The sequence below is a fragment of the Lithobates pipiens genome, unplaced genomic scaffold (assembly GCF_037356315.1).
Source record: "Lithobates pipiens isolate NorthernLeopardFrog02 unplaced genomic scaffold, aLitPip1_a1.2 Scaffold_30, whole genome shotgun sequence".
NCBI lineage: Eukaryota > Metazoa > Chordata > Amphibia > Anura > Ranidae > Lithobates > Lithobates pipiens.
Window position 1 is genome coordinate 63,092,495 of NW_027507791.1, and position 26,332 is coordinate 63,118,826.

At 42.4% G+C, this 26,332-nt stretch overlaps 1 protein-coding gene across 4 annotated transcripts in view; it reads right to left on the bottom strand.

Annotated features, from left to right (window-relative positions):
- The window catches only part of SYNE2 (spectrin repeat containing nuclear envelope protein 2), a 529,925-nt gene that overhangs the window by 91,135 nt on the left and 412,458 nt on the right, over window positions 1-26,332 (bottom strand). For all 4 annotated transcript variants that reach the window (XM_077464352.1, XM_077464354.1, XM_077464353.1 and 1 more), the window contains 5 exons: window positions 20,307-20,453; window positions 13,037-13,207; window positions 11,377-11,510; window positions 8,884-9,088; window positions 2,365-2,544 (listed from right to left, as the gene is read on the bottom strand). In XM_077464352.1, the coding sequence (XP_077320478.1) occupies window positions 2,365-2,544; window positions 8,884-9,088; window positions 11,377-11,510; window positions 13,037-13,207; window positions 20,307-20,453 (837 nt within the window). The remainder of the gene's footprint in view (window positions 1-2,364; window positions 2,545-8,883; window positions 9,089-11,376; window positions 11,511-13,036; window positions 13,208-20,306; window positions 20,454-26,332) is intronic.

Below are 26,332 nucleotides of genomic sequence, written 5' to 3' on the forward strand. Positions count from 1 at the left end.
AGACTATGAAAAATACTAGCTGCCAAGACTTTAGCTTTAAGGTTCATGTTGGTGGATGCTCTAATCAAAAGCTGCATTTTCATTTGAACGCATTCTGTGCTTGATAAGAAAGGTCATGAGTTGCCTGCAGTTCAAATGGATTTTAAAAGGACATCCTGCAGCCAAATAAATACAGCACAAAGCATAAGTCAAATGCAGCCTCTGAACTGCCATGCGTACTCCTTAATTAAAAAAACATTGGCATTTTGTTGAACTGTATTTCAGGTGCGTCAAGCGCAGGATAACAACGCCATTGAATTGAGCTCTTAGAGTAAACACGGCAATATTAACTTAAATTATGCCCTGGTGGAAAATGCACTGCTCTTCTCTTTATAAAAGAAATCTAGAACATTTCAGTTTAAACATCAGCTGCTTCGTGACTTTTCTACATCTTGTCTTCAACAGAACAGTAATTGTGCAGACCATTTTCTTTGCTTGAAAAGAAAATTTCCTTTTGTACGATGAAATATTGCTTACATATAGACTGCTCAATTTACAATTTTAAAGCTCAGCACATTGTGTTAAATCATTTTTACTTAAACATGAATGTTATGCTTCTCTTGCAAACCAAAGCCATCAAAAAATTAAAGTGCATGTAAAGTCCAAATGTTTTCTCATATTTGGATGAAGCAGGGAACAGAGAGAAACTCTGTCACGTTTTCATTGACATTTGTGCTCCCATTGGGGAGAATCACTCAATATATTCATTTTGGTGACTATTGTCAATGTGACTGAATATGGTGGGAAATCTAACATTTTAGTTGTCACTGGAGCATGGAAAGAGGAAAGATCTTGCAGTGGGGACACTTGTTCTGGTAACAGCTGTCCAACTTCTTTGGAGACCTTCTCCTAATTTCTGTTTATGGAACTAGAAGTGAGGAAAAATCTCACCAATGGGACAAAGGCAGCAAAAAAAAGAAAAAAACTTTTTTTTATACATTCCCTACTGTAACCCAAAAAAACTTTGCATTTGAGTGTTTAACGAAAACCTTAAAGGCCCCTTTCGAAGGATCTGATCAGGTCCACCTGACAACTTTTCATGCAGACCTGATCGGACAGCCTATTCATCACTATGGACAGGTGGGTGTAAACAGACTTGTGTCCATTTATACTGCCCTACCTCCAATCTGATGAACTAAAAACAAAACAGAAGGGAATCCTTCCTCCTCCATCTAGGTGGCTCAGAAAGTAAATAGGGTGCAAACATACAGCAGAGTTCATTTACTCTCGCCTGCAATAGAGCAGGCTCCACCCTGTGTGAAAGAGACCTTAGTGACGTGATTACCTAATCCAGTGCTGTGAGCACATACCAGGTTCCTCCAGCTACGTTTACATCAGGTCCTTCCTTGGCCTACGCAACCTTGGTATTTATCGGGCCCCAGGGGTCCAAAAAACCCTTCCCAAGTTAATGGGTTGGGGGGGCTTGCCCCACCCCTTAACATCTTCAGTAGGAATGAGCTCAGTTGTATTCGGATCCTAGTCCAAACCCACTTGAGCAATATCCCCAGGAAGCCATCACTGTACCAGACTAATAACTGGCCAAAGTATTTCCTGCTCCAAAGGCACATCATGCAACAACTGAAAAGTGGAATTAAAATTTTAGGCAAACTTAGCAATGCGAGTCAAAATCTGTGCTGGCTGAAAATATATTCTACAAAACAGAAGGGGATACTTTCTCTTCCACTTAGGTAAATTGCAGGGAAATTGGATGTAAAAAGATAGCAGAGTCTGTTTACTCTTGCTCGCAATAGAGCAGAAAAGGCTCTGCCCTGTGTGAAGGAGAACTTTGTGACAGGATTACCTAATCCGGGTCATGAGCACATACCAGGTTCCTTCACATCAGGTCCTTCCTTGGCCTATGCAACCTCTGTATTTACATGGACACAGTTGTCCAAAAAAGCCTTCCCAAGTTAATGGGTTGGGGGGGGTCTTGCCCCATCCTTTCTACATCTTCACTAGGGATGAGCTCAGTTGTATTTGGATACTAATCCAAACCCACTTGAGCAAGTCCACCAGGAAGCCATCGGTGAACAAGGCTAATCCTAACTGGCTGAAGTATTTCCTTTTCCAAAGCCACATCATGCCACAAAAATTGAAAAGTGGAATCAAAATTTTAGGCAAACACAGCATGCAATAAGAGTCAAAATTTGTGCTGCCTGAAAATATATTCTAGTTTCCATTTAACACTTTATGATTTCTTAAAACACTGAATTGATAATTGTAGAAGCACGTTTCCTCTCTAATACCATGCTACAGTATAAGCCATCAAACCCCATCATGCGTATACAGCAGCATATTTATACATCAGGATTCCTTCTCAAATACCTTCAACTCTGCCGTCTTTGACGAGACACTTCTCTCCAAGTGATCGATCCTGTGTGAAGTGTTTTGTCTCTCTGAGTAGATCACATCGGCAGCTGCTGCATTTTGGCGAATCACTTTGTCTGCCAGTTCTGAAACTTGCAGGTTGTGAGCTCGGAGTGCCTGCAGACGTTGCTCCAATACCTACAAAAAACAACAAAAATAACAGCTATTGTGTCTTGCATACAACATGTCACAAACACACAAAGATGTGAAGATAAGCAAAATTAAAACAGTATTTCAGAATGTATATGCATCCCAGCAAATATATTATTGATACTCGTAATGCTTGTGGTCCTAGACTAGAGATGTGATGGACAGAGAGGGACATGATTGCTGTCACTGGCTGGCCCTTTGCTGTACTTGTTAACATCGGCAACCTGCCTTCTGAAACGATTCAATGTAAACCACAAATCTGTTATCTAAGTCTATTTAAAATTCCTGAGGGGGGAGAAGTCTGTTTGTCCCCCAAAATATGTTGTATTCTTTCAACTATGAAACAATTTTTATATTAAAATTTGGACTCATGGGCAATAGTTTGTTCGGTGCTCCGATTGGTTAGAAAATGGATTATGGACATGGAAGCAGACATTACAGGATGGTCATATATTCAGAAAATAGCCAGCCATTCTCTGGCCCTCTTGTCTCAAGCTGCTATATGAAAATGTGGTTTGCCCGTTCCTTCCAAGAAAGGTCAACCATAGGGTGTCTGCCTGACTTATATACACAAGGCTCTTTACAAAACCAGGTGGATTGTCATCTCATAAGTATAGGCGATTTTATGTCCAACTTCAGCCAAACTTTTTTTTGTTTTGGATAAAGGTAGAGAGGAGTTAAAAGCTCTGCCAAGGTTTTTTTTTTTTTTGTTGTTACTTCACTAGATATATTTCACCTTAATTCCTGCTTTTGAGGACACTATTTCCCAACTCCCAACAGCAAACAAAAAAAAAATCCCTACAGTTTAATTTTAAAGTCATTATTTAAAGCAAAAGTTAAATCTAGATTTACGGTACTCTATGAACATTAAACAGTGATATAACACATGTCCTCATTATAGCATCGTGTTTGACTGTTGTCGACGCTTCGGTTGTCCAGCAAACAGCGCTGGAAACTGCTAGCCATTTACCAGCAGCACCATGAAATTGATGGGGTCCCTCAGGCCCGTCAGGAGTGATGTTCCTCAGCCCCGTCAGGAGTGATGTCCCTCAGCCCCGTCAGGAGTGATGTCCCTCAGCCCCGTCAGGAGTGATGTCCCTCAGCCCCGTCAGGAGTGATGTCCCTCAGCCCCGTCAGGAGTGATGTCCCTCAGCCCCGTCAGGAGTGATGTCCCTCAGCCTTAACTTACTTCCTATCTTAGCCCTTGTACACACGGTCGGAGAATCTGTCGGAATGTGTCCTATCGGACCGTGTCGTCAGATAATCCGACTGTGTGTGGTATGCATCGGACTGATTCCGTCCGAATCTCCGTCTGACCCAATTTTCCAACATGTTGGAAATATTTCCCGACCAACTGGGCCGGACAGACCTAATCCGATCATGTGTAGAGCATTTTCATCGGACCAAGTGCCACGCATGCTCAGATCAAATTCCTACATCAAAGCTATTGGCTACTAGCCTGAATGTAGTCCCATCGTAACGAAATTACGTCATCACGTTCTGAAAGATCGGATTTTTCGCCAACTTGGCCCGACCGTGTGTATGCAACAGTTTCGGACACAATCTGTCGGACTAAATCCGACGGGCAAAATCCGACGGATTTGGTTGGCAAAATCTCCGACCGTGTGTACGTGGGCTAAGAGTGACAACGCTGCTCCTCTATAGAGTATAATGAGTGAGCGTTGTCAGCCTAAGACTGGAAGTGTGTTATGGACAGGATTCACCATGTAAAAATAAAGGGGAAAAAAAAGCCTGAAAAAGAGAGCACTAATGCAGACAACAAATCTAAGGATAGGTAATATATACCGCATTATATTTCGTTTTTGGCTTTACCTATGCTTAAAAAATGTTTTCATGACTTCAGAGAGACAAGTTAATATTTTTTTTTGTAACATTTGCCTATGGTTTTTCTATAAACTAAAGTACTACCAACTAAACATAAGAAGATATATTGCTTTACAATTGCAAATAAGAGTATCATTCTTTTTCATAATGCTTGACATTTGAAATGGCGACTATGAACAGTAAGCATGCCCAGCGATTTACATAGCACGTGAGTCTGTCATTTCAAGTCAGATTAATTTCTGATATGGGAATGCGAAGTTGTGTGACATCTGGGTATTACAGCTGTGAGTTAATTTCTGTGGCCAGCAGAGACAGCCACAAACGGCACGGCGGAGATTAGAAATGATGATTGAGGCTTTCAGGAAAACGAATGTCTGAGACTGGGTTGACCTGGTCTAGATGCGCCAGCTGCCAAGCCTTGAGATTAGAGAGCAAACACAGGACTAGTCTAGTGCCAGAAAACAGTATACAGATGACGGGCAAAAGGGGCCAGACATTTTATTATACTGACTTTTTTATATTTTTATTGAACTCTTTTCAGCCATATCTTAAAAAAAAAAAAAAAAAATGGCACAAACACGTTTGTATGCTTTCATTTGTTTGTGGTTTTCAGACTACTTAAATTCATCTGATAAGGCAGATTACAGCCACAATTTTTTTAGGTACTCGGGGGCTGACATCACAGAATTAATGCTCGACACAAAACAGCTAAATAAAAATATAGGAAGATTTCTGCATATGGATTTGTATTTCTGTCCAGCCAGTCTTGAGATTCAGCCTAGGTTCACATTGCTGTGGCTTAGAAATCGTGCAAGTTCAGCTGAACTTGCATGATTTCAACCTGGCAACGCAGTCCAACTTCGGGGGTGATTTAACAGATATCTATGCGGGTTCACGCACAGATGTCAATACAAATCACCCCCCGAAGTCGCCAAAAGTAGTACAGGAACTACTTTTGGGAATTGGTGCGGTGCTGCACTGATTCGGAGGGCGCTATTGCTGGCAAATTGCATGCCAAATCGGACAAATTTGAACCTAGGCTTAGACAACTCTGCCACACTCTGCTCTGTTTGGTAGGACAGGATACTGGATTTTGCTCTGCTGAAGTTAACCTTCAGTCCCATTCTGTACCAACTCCACCCCTTGTCTTAATGTGTATACAGATGTGCTGAAGGACTCTACCGGCACCCACCTTAACATTTGCAGGCGATTTCCCTGTGCTTGTGCAAAGACAATGAAGTCTTCTGCCCTCCCTAAAAGGCATCTTTGTGCACACAAAACCCTGCACAGATATGCTGCAGGGCTTACTCGGACCTGAAGCCCTACGGCACATATGCGCATGTGCAGGGGGGTGGGGGGGGGAAAGAACATGATGTCTGCTTTATAGAACATTACAAGAGGCTGGTCCTAGGTAAAATTCAGGTACTTACATTAAAAAAGTAATACAGAGCTGAAATAATGTGAGTCTTTTATATCTACCACTAGTTCAGCTTTGAGCACCTGCAATTTAAGGAATGATTTCTAAATGATTTTGGAACAAATTATCTTTTGAGCAACCATTTATGAAACCGATGGAATTTTCCACTCCATATGTTTTTTTATTCAGCGCAGTAACGTTTTTCTGAATAGTGTTGGGCAATGATCAATATTAGCTGGATTTGATTGGAATGAGGTCCTTCCACTGAAAGAGATCATGCAAGAAATGACAAAAAAAACGCAAGCATTTTATAATCTGTTCAGTGGATACACATAAAACAGATAATACTAAATTTGTATGTCTGGGTCAAAGTAACAAGCAAAATGCTTTTTTTTTTTTTATTACTCTTTTTTGCAGTTATCACATTTTCATGGCTTACTTGCTATTTTGAAATACAAGCAAGAACTTTTCCATCACATTTAATCTTTCTGTGGGACTTTTTTTTTAGTGTACAGTATGTCTAGGCAAAATAATAATAATAAAAAATAAATAATAATAAAATAAATAAATCCAGTACAACTCTACAAGTACGTTACCATTAAAACATGTAGCACGTACAGAAAAATATCTGTTGATCCTGCCAGAAACCCAGCAATTTTTTTTTTAATTAATGCAGTGAGCAGACTGCTCCAGATATACACTATAAACATATTTGATGTGACAAAACAGAAGCACTAAAAATGAAGAAGAAAGGTTGAGCTTGTATTATAAGTACAAAAAAATCCATGAAAATATGACAACCATAAAAATAGAACTCCTAAGAAATCCAGTAAGGAACCTGTATGGCTAGAGTAGTTATCTGCCTCCAATACTTGTTTTGGGATCTGAATTCATTCTTTAGCAGAAGAAAATATTGCAATATAGTCTTGGCCAGCATGTCCTCCAAAAGTCTATAATACATTGTAAACTGATCATTTAATACATTGGCAAATTTACACAGCTGCTGGGAATTTATTTTTAAACTGCACCTGAACCCAAGAAGTGAATATTTGCCATCTCATAGGGAAAATCTATAATATATTAATCATGGCTATGCGGGATCCTAAGAAACCTTTAGCCAGGAAAACCTTCTGAAAAACAGCGGTGCGCTTCCTGAGCATTGATTCACATCTATGCATGCTGCTTTTGAACGTTTATGCAGTGTTTTTTGCGGTGCTTGCCGTGTTTTAGGACACGTGTTTTTACTATGATTTTGACACGATTTGTGTTTTTTTTTTTACACTGTGTATAGCTGGTTGCTTAAGAAGGGGCCGGGAAGTCAGCTGCCATGTCCTTAACAACTGATGGCTTTCCCGTTGAATGTAAAAAAAAAAAGAATAAAAAAAAAAATTGCCGTTGACCTGGACATTTTATAGCTGGGCAACCCCTATCTTCATATTGATTAGTGGTTCCAAATAAATAATAATTACTGCAGTAGGGAACAGACACAAAAGATGCACTCAGCATCTTTCCAAATAACTGTTCTGCTTTATTATGACGCAATTGAAGGTTTTTATACACATGATTACGTAGGTATCACATTAATATTACAATTGTATGTTTATGGTAACAAGGGGCTTTACATAGGCAGGCTAATTCTAATCAGGACTCGAAAGTATGCAAACATGTACTGAAAACATTATTAGCGGCGTGTGCACAGTGAGGGCAGTGTGCAATACATACAAAATAGAATACAATTATATACAGAACTTACAAATTTCCTTAATACCGGTTAAAAAAAATTGTGAAACCAAAGTTCTTTTTAAAAATGGTGTGGGGTCCCCTCCAAAATCCATACCAGACCCTTATCCGAGCATGCAGCCCAGCAGGTCAGTAAAGGGATGGGATGAGCGAGCACCCCCCCTCCTGCACCATACCAGGCCACATGTCCTTAACATGGGGGGTAAGTGCTTTGGGGCAGGGGGGGCTCTGCGCCCTCCCACCCCAAAGCACCTTGCCCCCATGTTGACGGGGACAAGGGCCTCTTCCCGACAACCCTTGCTTGGTGTTTGTCAGGGTCTGCCGGCGGGGGGCTTATTGGAATCTGTAAACCCCCTTTAACAAGGGAGCCCCCAGATCCCGGTCTCCCCCCTATGTGAATGAGTATCGGGTACATTGTACCCCTACCTATTCACCAAAAAAAAAGTAGTGTAGTGTTAAAAAATACAGTAGATGGTTTTTGACAAGTCTTATTAAACATTTATCATCTTCTTCCCCCACTTCTTCCTCTGGTCTATCTCCATTTTCTCCCACATCCTCCTCCCCTGGAAAAAAAAAAAAAAAAAAGGCAAAACGCAAATCGCAGCAAGATCGCGGTACTTGCATTTTTGATGCGGGTCCATTGAAGTCTATTACATGCAAAACGCTGCATTTTGCAGGAAAAAAAGTCCCTGACCCAGAGGCACAAAACTGCATTGATGCAGTGAACATGTTCCATAGGAACCCATGTTAAAAAATGTCCCTGCATTTATGCAAAATTCATCAAAAACACATTAGTGTGAATAGCGCCTAATAGCTGTATTTCTACAGAGTGAGAATCTAAGACCCCATACACACTTAGATTCTCCTCAGATTTTTGCAGATCTGCAGAAAATCTAATAGTGTGTATAGAGTCTAAATCAATACTGGTTTCACCAGATCCGGAGTGAGATTCAGTGAGGTCACTACTGTGCTACTCCTTGCTGGAGAGAAAGCTGAGCCCAAGTGTCATGAATATTATGACATATAAGTTATCAGATCAACCGGTCAATGGTGGAGCAACCTTGACAAGAGCAAGAAAACCTGGCTTGTACCAAAGTGGCCCCCTCTACACAGTGCAGAACGAGCCAGAGACAAGCAATCATGGGAGGAAGATTAGCTACAGAGATACCGGTGCTAGCCCTTTTCAACACAACTTCCATAGTTTAGGACCTCATTTAAAACTTCACAGATTTCACAGATTTCCATAGCTTATACTAAATCAATCATGTTCCCATCATGCAATATTATATACGAGTCCTTTAATATTAGGCTGCAAATCTCATTACCTGTAGATCCTGGATTCTTTGTTGTAGGGTGTCAGCTTGTTTGTCTTCCGAGAGTTTAGCGTAAAGGAGCTGCTGACACTTTCCTTCCAGTCGCTCCATGTCCAGGGTGTGTTTCTGGTAGGAGTTACTGTAGGCTTCCCACAGCTGCAGTAAATGTCTAGCTGACTTTAGATGACTAGAAAGTTCCTCAATCGCTGGAGTCCACCTGTACAGTTTAAAAAAAACTGAATTTGCAGCAACTAAACTGAAAACTGAATTTGTAGCAAACGCAATATTAAAGTATAACTAAAGGCAAAACATTTTTTTTTTTTTTTAGATTTGGATAGAGTGGAGAGGGATTAGAACATCTGTCAGTTTTTATTGCTGCCTGGGCTCACATTGACCACTTCCATACAGGCCATTTTCAACCCCTTCTTGCCCAGGCCAATTTTCAGCTTTCAGCGCTGTCACACTTTGAATGACAATTGCGTGGTCATTCGACGTTGTACCCAAATTAAATTTTGATCGTTATTTTTCCCCACAAATAGAGATTTCTTTTGGTGGTATTTGATCACCTCTGCATTTTTTATTTTTTGCGCTATGAACAAAAAAAGAGCGACAATTTTGGAAAAAAAATAAAAACACAATACTTATTACTTTTTGCTTTAATAAATATCCCATTAAAAAAAAAAAGTTTAGGCCGATATGTATTCTTCTACATATTTTTGGTAAAAAAAAAAATCCCAATAAGCGTATATTGATTGGTTTGCGCAAAAGTTATAGCGTCTACAAAATAGGGGATAGATTTGTCATTTTTATTATTTATTTTTACTTCTAATGGCGGCGATCTGTAATTTTTATCGTGACTGTGACATTGCGGTGGACGGATCAGACACTTTTGACACTATTTTGGGGCCATTCACATTTATAAAGCGATCGGTGCTATAAAAAATGCACCGATTATGTATAAATGTGACTGGCAGGGAAGGGGTTAACACTAGGGGGCACTGAAGGGGTTAAATGTGTGTCCTAGGGAGTGATTCTAACTGTGGGGGGAGGGGAGTGATTAGGGGAGGAGACTGATCGGTGTTCCTCTGTACAAGGAACATAGATCAGTTCTCCTCTCCCCTGACAGGACGTGGATCTGTGTGTTTACACACACAGATCCACATCCTGGCTCTATTACCGGGCAATTGAGGGTGCCTGGCAGACAACGCGGCCACTGGGCATACGCATCAGGTCTCCAGCGATGAGGAGATCGCATGGCCGGTGGCACGCGCACGCTCTCCACAATGCCGGGAAGCAGAGGACGTCATATGACGCCAACGCGAAGGGAGGAATAGTTCCTGCTGCCGTTATTCTACCAACCGTGGTAGGGAACTGGTTAAGGAGATTCACCTCTCAATTTGTCCTGTAACATTAGAATTGAAAGTGAAGTGAAAGTAAAGAAAATCACAAATTTTGGGTTGTCCTAAGAAAAGTAATAGAGAGGAAATTTTCCAATGGGGACACTAGTACTGGTGACCTGGGGGTCACCATAGGGTTCCCTTAATTTGCAGGGATTACCTCTCACTTCCTGGTTGGCTACAGGACAGGATGTGAAGGGAAATCTCTGAAATGGGGCACAGATGGCGAATAAAAAAAAAAATCTAACAGGGGTTATAACACAGATTAACACAGTGTGTGTAGCTTTATAGGTCAGTCCACCCGGCAGCAGTATTTTAGCTATAGGTCAAGCCTTGAGCCTCACTGAGTCTTTCTATATTTCTTGGATATTGCAACAATGACATCAATTTCATTATTTTTTTTTGTCCATATGGGAGCTTTGGCTGTTCTCATTTACCCTTCTGTGTTCTAGAAATTCCTGATGCAATATTTGAAAAATAAAATTAATACAAAAATCTAAATTAGAGATTGGGAATCCATAATATTAGCCACAGCAGGTGTACAAACGCAGGAACTCCAAGCAGAGAACTGACCGATAGAGTCCCTGGGAGGTATATCAAATGGTCAGAGAGGGTTCACATTCCAGCATCTACAATACCATGAACATCTACAATGCCTCCTGAAAATAAGTAGAAGGTCCAGTAAGGTGCAACAAAAGTCCTTTGGGCAGAGCAAGAAACTGGGTTTTCCACAAAAGTAACCAAATTACTTGCTTTCCACCTGGGCTAACCAGTACATAACCTGTATGATAAGTGATATATATATATATATATATACTGGAAGTCAATAGGGTGTGCTCAATTCCACACAGGAGAAACAAACCTCAATGACAAAGCAAAAGACCGATCAAATCCGATCTGCCAGTTCAGGTACTCTGCTCTGGAATGGACTTGACAGCTTGGTTTTTAGTTTACAATAAGGATTTGGAAAGCTCCTCGCACAGGTAGTTGGTCAGCCCATTTGACCACCAGCAGCCAAGAAACAAAGACCCATGTTTATGTGGTCCAGGTAGAACTTTCTATGGCACTTGGTAAACTCAAATTTTCACAAAAAAAAAAAACCACTAACCTGCTTTCAGCTTCTTTACAATCCTGTCCCAGAATGGCAATGGCTGAAGGGCTGCAGAGACCTTCCATGCTTTTAAGAGCAGCTCTTATTTTGGACCAGTTATCCTCATGTTGTTCAGCCTCCTCCTGAGTGGACTAAGGAACAGAGAATACATTCTAAGCATTGGGCTTACCCTTTAAAACACTACATTTTTCACACATATATATTTCAATATAGAATTTTGCCTATGCCTGAGGATTACTCACCTGATGTTATGGCTTTATACAAATTATTGATCACATGTTGCTTTGGGGGTATTCATTAGTGCAAAAAAACAATGCGGATGTGCAAAGCATTGTAAAACACATCAGATATATCCTATTTCAAATAAGACCTGGAAGCCAACTCTGACTGCACTTGTGCAAAGAGTTTCAGTGCCACATAAAGCTTTGTCTGACTGGCTGTCAAGCATACAGATTTAGCTGGCCATACATGGATCAAACAATCAGACAGTTCGGCAGGGACTGGCCGAATTTTGATCCATCTATGGCCATTCTCACATGACAAAAGTTGATCTAGCATTGGAAAATGTTGCGCAGTGGCTGCAGCGCTGATCAGTGTATTCTGACAGCAGATGAGTCCCCGTTGGGAGCATTCCTCTTTCAAACTCACTTGTGTGAATGGGGAAATCAGTTTACTTTTGTAAAATCAGCCCTCTGGCATATCAAAAAAAATCTATGGACAGCCTAAAGCCTGGTACACACTTTTTTTTTGTTAAACCCAGAGGGCTGAATGGAAAAAAAAAAATTAAGAGCTTGGGGCAAGCCACTATACTAACTATGCATCAATTTTCCCCTGCCAAGTCATTGTGTTGTGACATGGGGACGGCCCTCCCGCCAGAACACACCAGCCAGTGCTCTCAGCCTTTGGCCGAGAGTGCTGATCGGATGCCAGTTGGCAGACCTGTTTTGGTCATACCCCTTCAACTGAAACTGGCCGAATAGCCAGCTTCTGTTGGACTGGCTGCCGTACACATGAGGGACAGTTTCTATTGAACCGGCCGATGCCGCCCGACATGTGGCCCATGTATACTAGGCTGAACTGTAGAAGTGAGATGAAGAAGGAAAAACTGCTTATCAGAGGGAAAAATAGCAAACAGGACGACATTTCTATTCATTATGATCAATAGTTTATTCTGCTTATTGTCAGACAGGAGAATCTCACCCAATCCAGCTGAAAATGAGTGGATCTGGAAATATCTATGAATCATCCCATAGGTCCCCCTACGGCACCTTACCATTCATCTTCTTTAATAAGCCTGATATTTTTACAATGCATGGACTGCCCCATAAACAGTAACCTACAGGGCACACTAGGAAATACTGACGTATTTTGATTAGTGAACCACGCTATAATGAACTCATGGCTTACTATTAATTATGCTAGATATATATATATATATATATATATATATATATATATATATATATACATACATATACATATATATATATATATATATATATATATATATATATATATATATATCTATATATATTTCATGACCAGTAATATAGAGCCCTTTCAATGAGAAAATTAGTGTCTGACACCCTGTTGTCAGCTGACAGGATTCCTTGGACCACAAAGTGACAAAGTATTTATGATGTACAAGGGATGGTACCTGGAGTATCGTCAGATTTTGCTTTAGACAGTTCAATGATGATATGGGTCTTTTGGCTTGGCAATCGACATACAATAATTTGACCAACATTTTCTTCACACATTCAAAGTTTACATTGTAGGTCTTCCAATGTCTCAACAACGAGTGTATAGAAGTCTTCAGATCAGAAACCTGCAAATCACAATACAAACAATTACAAAGCTACAAAATGTAAAAAGAAACAAAAGTCAATGGGTAAGGCCGGCCATACACTGAGCTCAAATTCCCCCATCAGCACAGTGTTGCTGTGGTATTCCCTCCTGCGAAGCCATGGTCTTCTCCCCGCAGGGAGAAGACAGTGATCACTAGCAGCTATAGAAGTCACTAGTGATAATTGTAAGAGAACATGGCAGGCTGTTTGTACCCAAGTTGATCAATCAACTTGGTACATTCAGCCTATTAACGGTTCGAAACTCTTCCTGTTCCTGCTTAACCAGTTGAGAGTCGGACTGTGTATGGCTGGCCTAAGAGGGAGAGCTGTGATTGTCATTTCATGAATATTCAGCATTAGTCTTTAGCTGGATTTAGCAAATCATTTGTGATAATTTGCTCTGTGATTGTGACCCTATGCATGTAAACCTGGTAAGATTACTGCAATTGCTGTACAATATATATATTGTAGACATGTCACTGGAGAAGTGGTTGAGGGGGTGTACATCTCACCTAGGTTGCTACACAGTGTGAGATGGTAAGTCCAGGATGGATCAGTTTCTCAGCAGCAATATGCTGCTGAGTTGTTATTTAATCTTGCCGGGCCTGGGTTTATATGGAATGGCAGGTAGGTTTGGTAGAGGGACCTGTCATTCCACACCCCCCATCCCTCGTTCCAGTTCTGGGTTTTGGATCAGGTGAGCTTTGATCCTAATTAGCCTGGGAAGGTAAAGGCTCTGCGGGCCTGCAGGTGTTTGCTCTCAGCCAGGGAAACGAACAGTCTGTGTGTTTGAGGAAGCTGCAAGCACAGCCACTGCTGGAGCTAAAATCCACCCTGCGATATCCAGGCGAAAGACGCTGTGTTTATAAGTGTCAGATAGGTGAGAAGAACCTGTTAGTAAGCGCCCAGCCGGGCTAGGTTGTTTGTTTTTGTTATTATTTTGTTCCTGTTATACACAAGAAGCACGGTGTTGCTGTATACTTTGTTTGTTGGACTGTTTGTACCACGAATAAACGCCAAGGTCTACTTTATAAAGTCCAAGTCTGCTGTGAACTGTGTCCAAACACACCCTACCCCGGGAAGATCCCTTACAATTGGTGGAGGTAGCGGGCAACACGGTTGCTAGGGGCAACGGTGTGGACAGACTTGGCTACAGCTGCTGATGTCCTGGGTGAAAGCTGCAACTACACTCCAAGAACAGTCCAGCAACATGGAGGAGATGCTGAAGCAGTTTATGCAAGTGAGTTTGCAACAACAGCAGGCTCAGACAGAGGCCAATAGACGACATGAACAGTCCATGGCTGCACAACAACAACTTATCGAGCACCTGATAGCAAATCGAGAGGCGCCTGTGGTTGCTAATCCACCCACAGTGATGGGAGCCGCTCCAGAGATTTTTTTTGGGAGAAGGACTGTGCAGAAAGCGCTGCAAAAGATGACTGCTGAGGACGATGTTGAAGCCTATCTAACAGTATTTGAGCGCGTGGCTGAGCGAGAGAAGTTACCACCTGCTGAGTGGGCAGAGGTAATTGCGCCCTATTTAACAGGTGAACCTCAAAAGGCCTACTATGACCTCAGTGAGCAAGAGGTTAAGGACTATACTCGGCTAAAAGAGGAGATACTTGCCCGACTAGGAGTTACTACTGCAGTCCGTGCCCGGAGGGTACGCAACTGGAGCTACAGTCTGGACAAATCAGCGAGGTCCCAGATGTATGACCTAATCCATTTGGCAAGAAAGTGGTTGGAGCCAGACACTTCTACTCCTGCACAAATCCTAGAGAAGGTCGTGATGGATCGCTACCTCCGAGCGCTTCCTACTGACCTGCAACGCTGGGTGGGACAAGGTGATCCTAAGAATGCAAACGAACTTGTCAACCTTGTGGAGAGGTTCCAGGCGACTGAGGACTACCTCCGTGATGTTCCTGCAGCATCTTCACCTCCCCGGAGCGCCAGATCTGTGCCGTCAGCTGGTAAGAGACTTCCATCTATTGGGGGAGTGTGGAGGGGTGCTGATGGCGGGAAAAGGGCTCAAGTGGTGTCTCAGGGACAAAAGACTGGTGATGGTCCCGGGTGGCTAAGGGGCTCTGAAAAGGACTCCTTGCCAAAGAGACCAGGCCCTATCCAGTGTTGGAGATGCCATGAGGCGGGACACGTGTCGGCCCATTGCCCTCTTACCACTGAACCCATGGAGTGTGACGCTAGCCGGCGTCAGTCGCTGTTTGCGGAACCATCTTGTGCTGCAGGTCCTGGACCAGAGACTGAACCGCAAATCTGCAATATTACCATCAATGACCTTCCCGTTGAGGCATTAATGGACTCGGGAAGCCTCGTAACCTTGGTGCATGCTAGCCTGGTGGCTGGGGACTTAGAGTCTAAAAAGCATATGAGTGTTGTGTGCATACATGGTGATACAAAAGTGTACCCTATAGTGCTGGCTAAAGTCGGGACTGAACAAGGCACCGTACAATATGAAGTGGGTGTGGTAAAAAAACCTCATGCATAATGTAATATTGGGGCGCGATTTTCCATTATTCTGGGCTCTCTGGGAAAAACGAAAAATCCCCAAAAGGAGTGGGGATACCTCTAAGGGGGTTGCTTTGTCCCCTGTGAATGATAGAAGTGTGCAGGATGAAAATGATTGTTCTCCTTTGCAGGTCCTGGCTGGGGAGGAGGAGGCTCCTCCCACTGAGCAAAATATACTAGACTTAGAGGTGTCTAGGGATAATTTTGGCACTGCACAATTACAGGACCCCACTCTCAAAAATGCGAGAGAGCAGGTTGCTGTTATGAATGGGGTACCTCAGGAACCAGATGCTGAAAAAAGATTTCCACATTTTTCGGTGACTAATGATCTTTTCTATAGAGTCAATAAGGTTAAGGATGAGATTGTGGAACAGCTTCTGGTACCTAAGCCGTACCGGCGTCAGGTGCTTGACATGGCACATAACCATGTTCTTGGGGGACACTTGGGGACTGACAAAACGCGAGAGAGGGTTCTCCAGAGGTTTTTTTGGCCGGCGATATATGATGACATTAAAAAATACTGCGAGTCGTGCCCCACATGTCAGGTTAGTGCCCCAGTGTCACATTTTCGCAGTCCTTTGGTTTCGCTCCCTATTATAGAGGTGCCTTTTGAGCGTATTGCCATGGATTTAGTGGGTCCCGTGGTAAAGTCAGCTAGAGGACACCAGTATATTTTGGTAGTCATAGATTATGCGACCCGCTATCCTGAGGCTGTACCCTTAAGAAACACTGCATCTAAAACAATTGCACGTGAGTTGTTTTATATGTTCTCTAGGACTGGGATCCCCAAAGAAATCCTAACTGACCAAGGTACGCCATTTATGTCAAAACTGATGAAGGAATTATGCAAACTATTTAAAGTCTCACACATCCGTACCTCTGTATACCACCCCCAGACGGACGGATTGGTGGAGAGATTTAATAAAACTTTGAAACATATGTTGAAGAAAGTGGTGGGAAAAGATGGTCGTGACTGGGATCATTTATTACCCTACCTCATGTTTGCTATTAGGGAGGTGCCCCAAGCATCCACAGGGTTCTCACCATTCGAGTTGGTCTATGGTCGTCACCCTAGGGGTCTACTGGACATTGCAAAAGAGACATGGGAGAGTGAGTCCACCCCATACAAGAGTGTTATTGAGCATGTAGCACAAATGCAGGACCGTATAGCCACTGTAATGCCCCTGGTAAGGGAACACCTCCAGAGAGCTCAAGAGGCCCAAAGTAGAATTTACAACCGGTCCGCAAGAATCAGGACATTCAACCCAGGCGATAGGGTCCTTATACTAGTCCCCACTGTTGAGAGTAAATTCTTAGCGAAGTGGCAAGGTCCTTATGAAATTGTTGAAAAGATCAGTGAGGTGAACTACAAGGTGCACCAACCAGGTAGAAGGAAGCCTTTCCAAGTTTATCACATAAACTTGATCAAGCCCTGGAAAGACAGGGAATCCTTGGTGGCGACAAATACTGTTAATAATTTGTCACCACCAATCCCTCCAGTCAAAGTAGGTGATGCTCTATCAGTGTCACAGAAACAGGAGGCTCTGGAATTTTTACAGAAAAACAAAAACAAGTTCTCTGACCTCCCAGGGCGTACCCACCTCATCCATCATCACATTGAAACTGAGCCTAGAAGCAGAGTAAACCTAAAGCCCTATAGGATACCGGAGGCACGTAGAAAAGCCGTATCTGACGAGGTAAAACGTATGCTTGATCTGGGGGTAATTGAAGTGTCACAGAGTGAATGGTCCAGCCCGATTGTGCTAATCCCAAAGCCCAATGGAACTTGGAGGTTCTGTAACGATTTCAGAAAGTTGAATGAGATCTCCAAGTTCGATGCTTATCCTATGCCCAGGGTAGATGAGTTGATTGAGAAGTTAGGTAACGCCAGGTACATAACCACCCTCGATCTCACAAAGGGCTACTGGCAGATTCCACTTTCTGGCGAGGCTAAAAAGAAAACTGCATTCTCCACCCCTGATGGGCTATTCCAGTATGTAGTGATGCCATTTACATGGAGCGCCTGCAACTTTCCAGAGGTTGATGGACTTGATTCTGCGACCACATCGGGATTACTCAGCCGCCTACCTCGATGATGTGGTCATTTTTAGCCCTGATTGGGAAAGTCACCTCTGTAAGGTACAGGCCGTGTTGGATACCATAAGTGATGCAGGGTTGACCATAAATGCCGAGAAGTGTGCTCTAGCCCTAGAAGAGGCCAAATATCTGGGCTACATTGTTGGGAGAGGATTGATTAAGCCACAGCTAAATAAAATTGAGGCAATACAGAATTGGCCTAGACCACTGACAAGGAAACAGGTTAGAGCTTTCCTGGGTATTACCGGTTATTACCGTAGATTTGTGCCGAACTTTGCCTCAGTTGCTGCTCCACTAACTGACTTGACAAAGGGCGGAGAGACAGCAATGGTCACGTGGACCCCAGAGGCCGAGAAGGCTTTCCAAAGCCTTAAGTCTGCCTTGTGCCAACCACCTGTGTTAGTTACCCCCAATTTCAGGCGAGAATTTCTGGTCCAGACAGATGCCTCTAACACAGGCTTAGGTGCAGTACTCTCACAAGTAGTGAATGGTGAGGAGCATCCGGTGACGTACTTGAGTAGAAAACTAACCCCGGCCGAGAAAAATGATGCCATTGTGGAGCGAGAATGTTTGGCAGTGAAGTGGGCCCTAGAATCTTTAAAGTATTACTTGCTAGGCAGGAAATTCAAGTTGGTGACAGACCATGCCCCCCTAACATGGATGAAGTTAAACAAGGAGAGAAATGCAAGAGTGACTAGATGGTTTCTGTCCTTACAAAACTTTAATTTCACTGTGGAACACAGGCCAGGGAAATTACAGGCAAATGCTGACGCATTGTCGAGGGTGAGTTGTCTGTGGGGACAAAAGGCTCAGCCCTCCGGTCTGAAAAAGAGGGGGGGGATATGTAGACATGTCACTGGAGAAGTGGTTGAGGGGGTGTACATCTCACCTAGGTTGCTACACAGTGTGAGATGGTAAGTCCAGGATGGATCAGTTTCTCAGCAGCAATATGCTGCTGAGTTGTTATTTAATCTTGCCGGGCCTGGGTTTATATGGAATGGCAGGTAGGTTTGGTAGAGGGACCTGTCATTCCACACCCCCCATCCCTCGTTCCAGTTCTGGGTTTTGGATCAGGTGAGCTTTGATCCTAATTAGCCTGGGAAGGTAAAGGCTCTGCGGGCCTGCAGGTGTTTGCTCTCAGCCAGGGAAACGAACAGTCTGTGTGTTTGAGGAAGCTGCAAGCACAGCCACTGCTGGAGCTAAAATCCACCCTGCGATATCCAGGCGAAAGACGCTGTGTTTATAAGTGTCAGATAGGTGAGAAGAACCTGTTAGTAAGCGCCCAGCCGGGCTAGGTTGTTTGTTTTTGTTATTATTTTGTTCCTGTTATACACAAGAAGCACGGTGTTGCTGTATACTTTGTTTGTTGGACTGTTTGTACCACGAATAAACGCCAAGGTCTACTTTATAAAGTCCAAGTCTGCTGTGAACTGTGTCCAAACACACCCTACCCCGGGAAGATCCCTTACAATATATATATATATATATATATATATATATATATATATATATTTATTTATTTATACACACACACACTTTTAGTTAAAACAAAAAAAGTAAGTGATATATATATATATATATGCTAAACAATAAAAACCATGATCAGTACATCTCTTGACTATAATGCCCACAAAAAAAAATCTGCTGATCTGCCAAAAATCCGGTGAGCTCCTGTTAGGGATGACAACATAGTGAAATGTTATATAAATACACAGATTCTATTCCAGCAAAAAGGTGCTACGCTGATTTCACGCAGCCTGCCCACATACGGAAAGGACTGTTGGGAGATGTGGCTCTGAGTGGCGTGCACCATGTGAAAATGACCCCTTAACAGATGCCCCTGCAATAACTTTCCAAAATGCCTGATAATGGAACTGATGATTTCCTGTGCTGTTATCAGTTATATTGTTCTTAGTCAGCTCAGAGGAATGCAGAACCATGCCCTTCTGTGTTATGGACATTAGGAGTAGGGTGGGGTTCTGTGGCCTTATCCTATTTCTACTGTCCTGGCCCAGAAGGGTGAGTGAGTATTGTTACCTTAGGATAGAAAGTGTATTACTGGCAGAATCCCCAGGTCAAAATAAAGGAAAATGCTTGAAATAAAAATGAATGTCGCCATTACATGGAATGGTAAGCTTGACTATATTAAATTTTTGCTTTTGGATTTAGGTATGCTTTAATGGGCAAGAAAGGGCAAATTGGGGGGAACCTGATTTATGGTTTAAGCGCAACTTTCAAGTACATTTGTTTTTTAAAAAGTTGTACCAGCATGCATGTGCTCCATTTAATTTTATGATAGCTAGGTGATGCATAGGACATCTCACTCATTCCCATCCTGTTTTCTGAAAGGTGAGGTAGACATGAATAAGACAGTACTAACTACATAATGATTCACTATGTTTGAGCTATTCTGCTGGGTGCATAGCTCCTTTCTACCAAGTCTGATAAGGAGATACAGACCTGGCCAGTAAAAGCATTTCTCTTCTTCAACAGGTTTTCTAATGTCAATAAACCTTGCTGGAATACACTGTGATCCCCTGCTGGTGGTCCACTCCTCTCCAATTCCTCCAGCACATTGGACTTGGTCTTGATTTGTGCTTCCAGCTCCTGCAGATCAAGTGAATATTTTAAAGTGACAATAATATAATATGCACAACCCACAACAGTTGCTCTACCATATCTATTATTTTAAAAACCCATCTTTACCAATATATTTATCGTACCACTACCACCAGGAAATATCACACAGTTATTGTTTAGTTCACCCCCTCTATTTATGGAGTTACCAGTAGTAGAAAAAATGTCCAGTAAACAATAGGTAAAAGATTTTACAGTATGTTTCTGCCAAATCCTGATTTTTGCTCATATGTTACAGCACATCACCGATCTCTGTATTTAGTTATATCATGCCCCAGTTTGCTGTTAGTAGCTTACATTCACATGATTATATGAGCACCAATATTCACTCCAATAGGCAGTACTTGAAATATTAAATAATCTTTTTCCATTCTATTCCATCAATTTCTTGTAAATATCATATACATGGTTACAGTTTAAAATAGAGGCTTTTACTTCAGTTACTCAATGGAAAATGACATAATGGTTGGCTAAAAACTTTGCACCGTATAGTCTAGAGCAGTGGTCTCCAAACTGTGGCTCCTTGCTTGCCTTTTTCCGGCCCTTGGGGCACTGTTCTTTCCAATGAGGCAAGGCTTTATTCCTCCTACTTACACCAACGATGAGGTAACATTTCTTCCACTGACACCAACAGTGGGGCATATTACCTTCAGCTGACACCAACAGACTTATTCCACAATGACAGAATGTGTTGTAAAAATCAGAAGTAAAACTTAGCAGATGGACTTATCTTGAAGGAGGCTACCTTCAGACCAGACCAAAGACTCAAAGTGGGGAGCTGGATGACTCCTGGACTATAGAGGTTGAATCGAAGATTGAAGAGTCTGAAGTTTCTTCTGTGGGAAAAACAAACCTTCTGGCCTGTGCTTTGCCCAGGACTAGAATACTGGAATACTCCAAACGACGAGTTTGTTCCAACAAAATTTTCTGAAAGTCAAGAATACTGTATATATTTGGACAGTCAAAAGGCACATTGTCCAACAGAGCCTGCACTTACCTTTCTCTCAAAAGCTGGTAGCCTAAGTATCCCACATTGGGGATGCCTTGACATTGGAGCAAGGCTGGTATTGGGGCCACCACCTTGGTGAACACCTGAGGAGAGGATGAGAGGCCAAAGGGCAGGGCCATGAACTGATGCTGTAGGACTCCCACTGCAAAGCATAAGAAATGATAGTGCACTGGAAAGATGGGTACAGCTTGTATCTCTTGGAGACCAACATCTTCACCCATGTGTTTAAGATGCAAGAACTCCATGGGTCCTCAAAGGTTAAAGTTGAACTCAATGCACAAAAACTTCCATTTAGATACATTCGTCAATAAACACAAAAGATAAAAATCCAGTTTGTGTGCACCAAATGCCCTTACAAAATCAGATATAATCTTTAAAGTAGCAGTGACATCACATCACCAATGTGCTGTACAGTGCAGAAAGCAGAGCTGTGGGAGGGGCCAAACATGACCCACCCACTATAGGTTGCCTGCTGAAAATTACAGGCAGGATAGTGACAAGACCAACCACCCTGCACAAGAAAAAAAGAACAGCAATGACTAGTCTTTGTTAGAGGAATTTTCCACACTGAGGCAAAGTTTCACACTGGATTACTGCACAGATCTGGAAAACATACACAAAGCACACCAAGATTCGAGTAAGAATACACATGACTCATTTGCTTATCCCAAAGTTAAGCTTTAGAAAATTCGCCCCATCTGAAACGTAGGGTCACACTTGCATACTTCTTAGTATTAAGGGTTTGCCTAGGGATTTGGTAGACCTTGAGCCTCAGACCTTTCTGGTGGTCAAATTTGGGGGGAGGGGTTAGGGTTTGGAAGTGGATGGTGTGGGAGTAGAGAAAGGAAAAGGACATTTCTTAACTGACAAGGAGGGAGAAGACTTTGCAGTCTGTTCCTTAGGCTTTTTTCTGCTGAGAAAGATTGGTTCTCTTGCAATTAGTAGCATCCTTGATAATCGCATTTAGAGCATATCCGAAGATACGTTTTCCCTCAAAGGCCATGTGGCTCTGACGTTTTTACACATGAGCTCTGCAGTTCAGCGGTTTTTACCAAAGTGTCCTCCCCATGTCTAACGACAGGTGACCCATGCGAGAGATGAAACAGGAAACCTCCAGCAGCAGTCACAATTTTAGTTTAAGGCTCAGTTCCCACTATTGCATTGCAGGAACATACACTTTAATGCCTGCATTACTGCAAGGCATGGCAAGCCACACTACTAGCTTGTATTAATTCTAAATGGTACCCGTGCGCATCAAGATTATAGATGTGCATGCAGTGTGCTGCCAAAAAAGGTGCAGGTCAGTCTTCAGAGAAGTTGGGAGCCCATTCATTTTGAATATATGTACCGGTATTTTTTTTTTAATACAGTTTTCTTTTAATGTGATCACATACCCTCTGTTCTCAGCTAAATAGGGTCTTACATTTGTGGGGGTGGAGACTGCGGGGAAAGGGGGTTGTCAGCAGGAGGCAGAGATGGAACAATATACTGATAAATCCAATAAAGAACTGAGCAGGGCAGCTTTTCAACACATGTCTGACCACTGGAGCACAGGTAGGCTATTTTTGAAGCACAGTCAGAAAACTGACCACACTGGAATGAATAGGCTTCTATGTCTAGTGTGGCCAGTTTGAAATGGAAAAGAAAGGGGACTGGCAGGGTCACAAGGATCTTCAGTCAAAAGGAAGAACAAAAAAATAAAATAACAGGATACTTTTTAACACAAGTACATATTGATATATCAGGAATATTAAATATTGGGTTAATAAACACTTTAAAGAAGAATTGCAGTCAAATACCAACTCTACCTAAACCTGCTTCCACCCCCATTCTAAGCCTATTCCAACTACCCTGTAAAGGAAAGATGAGTATACTTGGCTATTCTGATTGCTGGTAACATAACCTCTCCAGTGGCCAGCTTCTCTGAAGAGGATAGATTGCAAACAATGATGTCACCCTACTATAGGGAATCTGTTGTCAGCTGTCCTTCCTCTACACTGAAGCCTCTTCTGGGAGCCAATTATGTAACTGGACCGGCAGGGGCATTGCTAGGTCTACAAAAGATCTGGGGCTAGAGCCCATAACAGCATAGTAAAGAAAGTCATACGCTTAGGCAGGCATACACATGTGTATATACAGTAATAGAAGTGTGTGTATATCCCCAGAGATCCCCCCTTACATCAGGGTCCCCAGAGAGCCCCCCCTTACATCAGGATCCCAAGAGAGCCTCCCCATACATTAGGGTCCCCAGAGAGCTCCCCACTTACATCAGGGTTCCCAGAGAGCCCCTTTAAATCAGGGTCCCCAGAGAGCCATCCCCTTAAAATCAGGCTCCCCAGAGAGTCCCCCACTTACATCAGGGTCCCCAGGGAGCCTCCCCTCCCCTCGGGTACCCCTGCAGAGACTTGGGGCTATGGGCCCCAGATTCAGGGCTAAAGCCTCCAATACTGCCGCTGCATACAGGAAGCCCTCATAATAGGTAGTATAGACATATTTCCTTTAAAGGGTAGTTAGAATAGGATTAGAATATGGGTGAGAGCAGGTTTCTGTATAGTTAGTATTTGACTGAAAGTCTACTTTATGTTACACCCATTTACTTCAAATGTTTCAAGCAGTAGGTCTGTTTTAAAGGGACTTTGGCCAGATAGCCAGGGCTTTGCAAAGCAAGGTCCCAGCCAAGATGTGGTGAACAGCCAGGCCTGCCAGCAAGAGCAGAGCAATAGAGGGGGCTTCAAACCATTCATCATTTGGGTCCTTAAAGGCCTGTGCATCCTCCACCAGTATGGTGGTCACTTTGTTAAGGCAGAACATGCAGGACATACAGTGGAAGCAGACCACTTTTTCTTCCTCATTAGATGGGTACAAGGCCAAGCAGCGTTGTGGGAAGCAAATATCTTGGCAGAGCATTTTTAATCTCTGTCCTCAAAATGACCCAAAACTGGTAACAGCACTAGTACAATTAACAGGCTAATGCTCCAGTTTCATAATAATGAACACTGCATCAATAAGAGCCAAAACAGTCTCTTAATTTGGTAATAAGGGAACAAAATGGCAACTCCTCGGAGGCAAGCTGTCAGCTAAAGACCAGAGCAACTCCAAATTAGAAAGAATCTTAACAGCCAATTGCCCAGAGGCTGCCAGGATTGCAGGCAAATCAGATACAGAATCTACGGGAGAAGGTGCAGGCACTTGGGCCCTCTGCAGTCAAAGTTAGCAAATAACTAGCTGAGTTGGGCCATAAAGTCTGACAGAGCTAATGAAGACTCTGAAAAATAAACAGACTCTAGAAGTAAAAGACAACAAGAAGAAAAGTGGGAGTTGGGGGTACCCAGTACTGTGGGATTGTTCCCTTCCTTATGTGTCGGTAAGGCAATATAAAGCTCAGGGTACAAGGCAAGACCTCAGGTAGTTACGAAATTCGCACAGCTGCATCAAGTGAGGGTCAGATAGCCAGAGGTAACCAAGGTCAGTGTAGGTAGGCAGCAGTAACAGATCGAAATTCCTCAGGGTCTATTGCCAAGCAGTACTGGTAGGAGGAAGATGCTTCCTCAACGCTGCATGGTGGGAAACAAAGCATGACACCAGTGGATGGTGTCAGTCCCACAGTGTTAACCCTTTCAAGATGGAAACTGCAGTAAACGATGTGAAGATGCCCAGCTACCTATGTACTATTTAGCTCCTGGTGGTGGCTTATGGAAGCTATCCTAAGTAGGCTCTACAAAACTGTGCAAGACATTGTCTCAGATGATTAATGCGAATGTTACATACAGTTCACTTTAAGCGATATGTCCAATAATAATCAAGTATGTGTACTCCGCAAAAATAAGCCAAAATATACCTTTAAATGTAATCTACATTCTCTGTTAAGTTCAGAAAAGCAACAAACTTTTTATAGGTAAGAGTTCATATGGTTTAAAGAATAAATAAAAACACACAATAACATTTTGCTGACATTTATCTTCCAAACAACCAGTGTTTTTTCCTGAAGGAACAAAATATCCACTGTAGACCATTTCAAACAATTGTAGCTTTGTCTGCCCTATGCTCAAGCTAAAGTAATCTCTTGCTTCAGCCTCCGAATGGAGAGTCGCTTTTATCAAGTGAAAATCTAGGCACGGAAAGCTTGCTTGCCCTTTTACTTCCAAAAAGTACACGCAAAAAGTACACAGGTCCTACCAGCAATACTGTCTTAATTAAAGTGCGCCTTACACCTTTAGCAATTATGTGTGTAATGCCAATATCCAGGTCACATATTCTTTACAAACCTGTTCAGCTATGACATAAGGCTTCCATACTACATCTTTGTCCTAAAGTATTTTTACTTTACAAACTGTTGTTTTATATGACTTGACAAAAGCCTTCAGACTGATATGTCACATCTAACCCGTGGAATGTTATTTTTTTCTTCTATACGGTCTATGCAATATTTTCTTCTTGGGCAGTGCAAGTACGACTTCTTTCATTTGATACACAAATACAAAAAACATAAAAAAACGTAAAGTGCTTTATCTCCTTACTTCACATCTTCCTCCTCTACTTCTTCTCACTTAAAGAAATGTTACTCAGACAGTACAAATTTTCCAACGCAATACCGAGATTACTGTTCCTGGAGAAACCCAATTAGTTATCCTTCCTAGATTTCAGGACATCCAGTTCCTCCGGATTGTGATCAAGTTTACTCCACCTAGAACTTTCATCTTAAGACAATGGTCTAGACCTCGGTGCTACCCCCGAGCTATAATGTGTATATCTCAGCTGTACCATTGTTAAATGTATTTTTCTGTTGGCATCACTTGTCTCAGTTCTGAATTGTACTTTGTATTCATGTTGATGATTAATA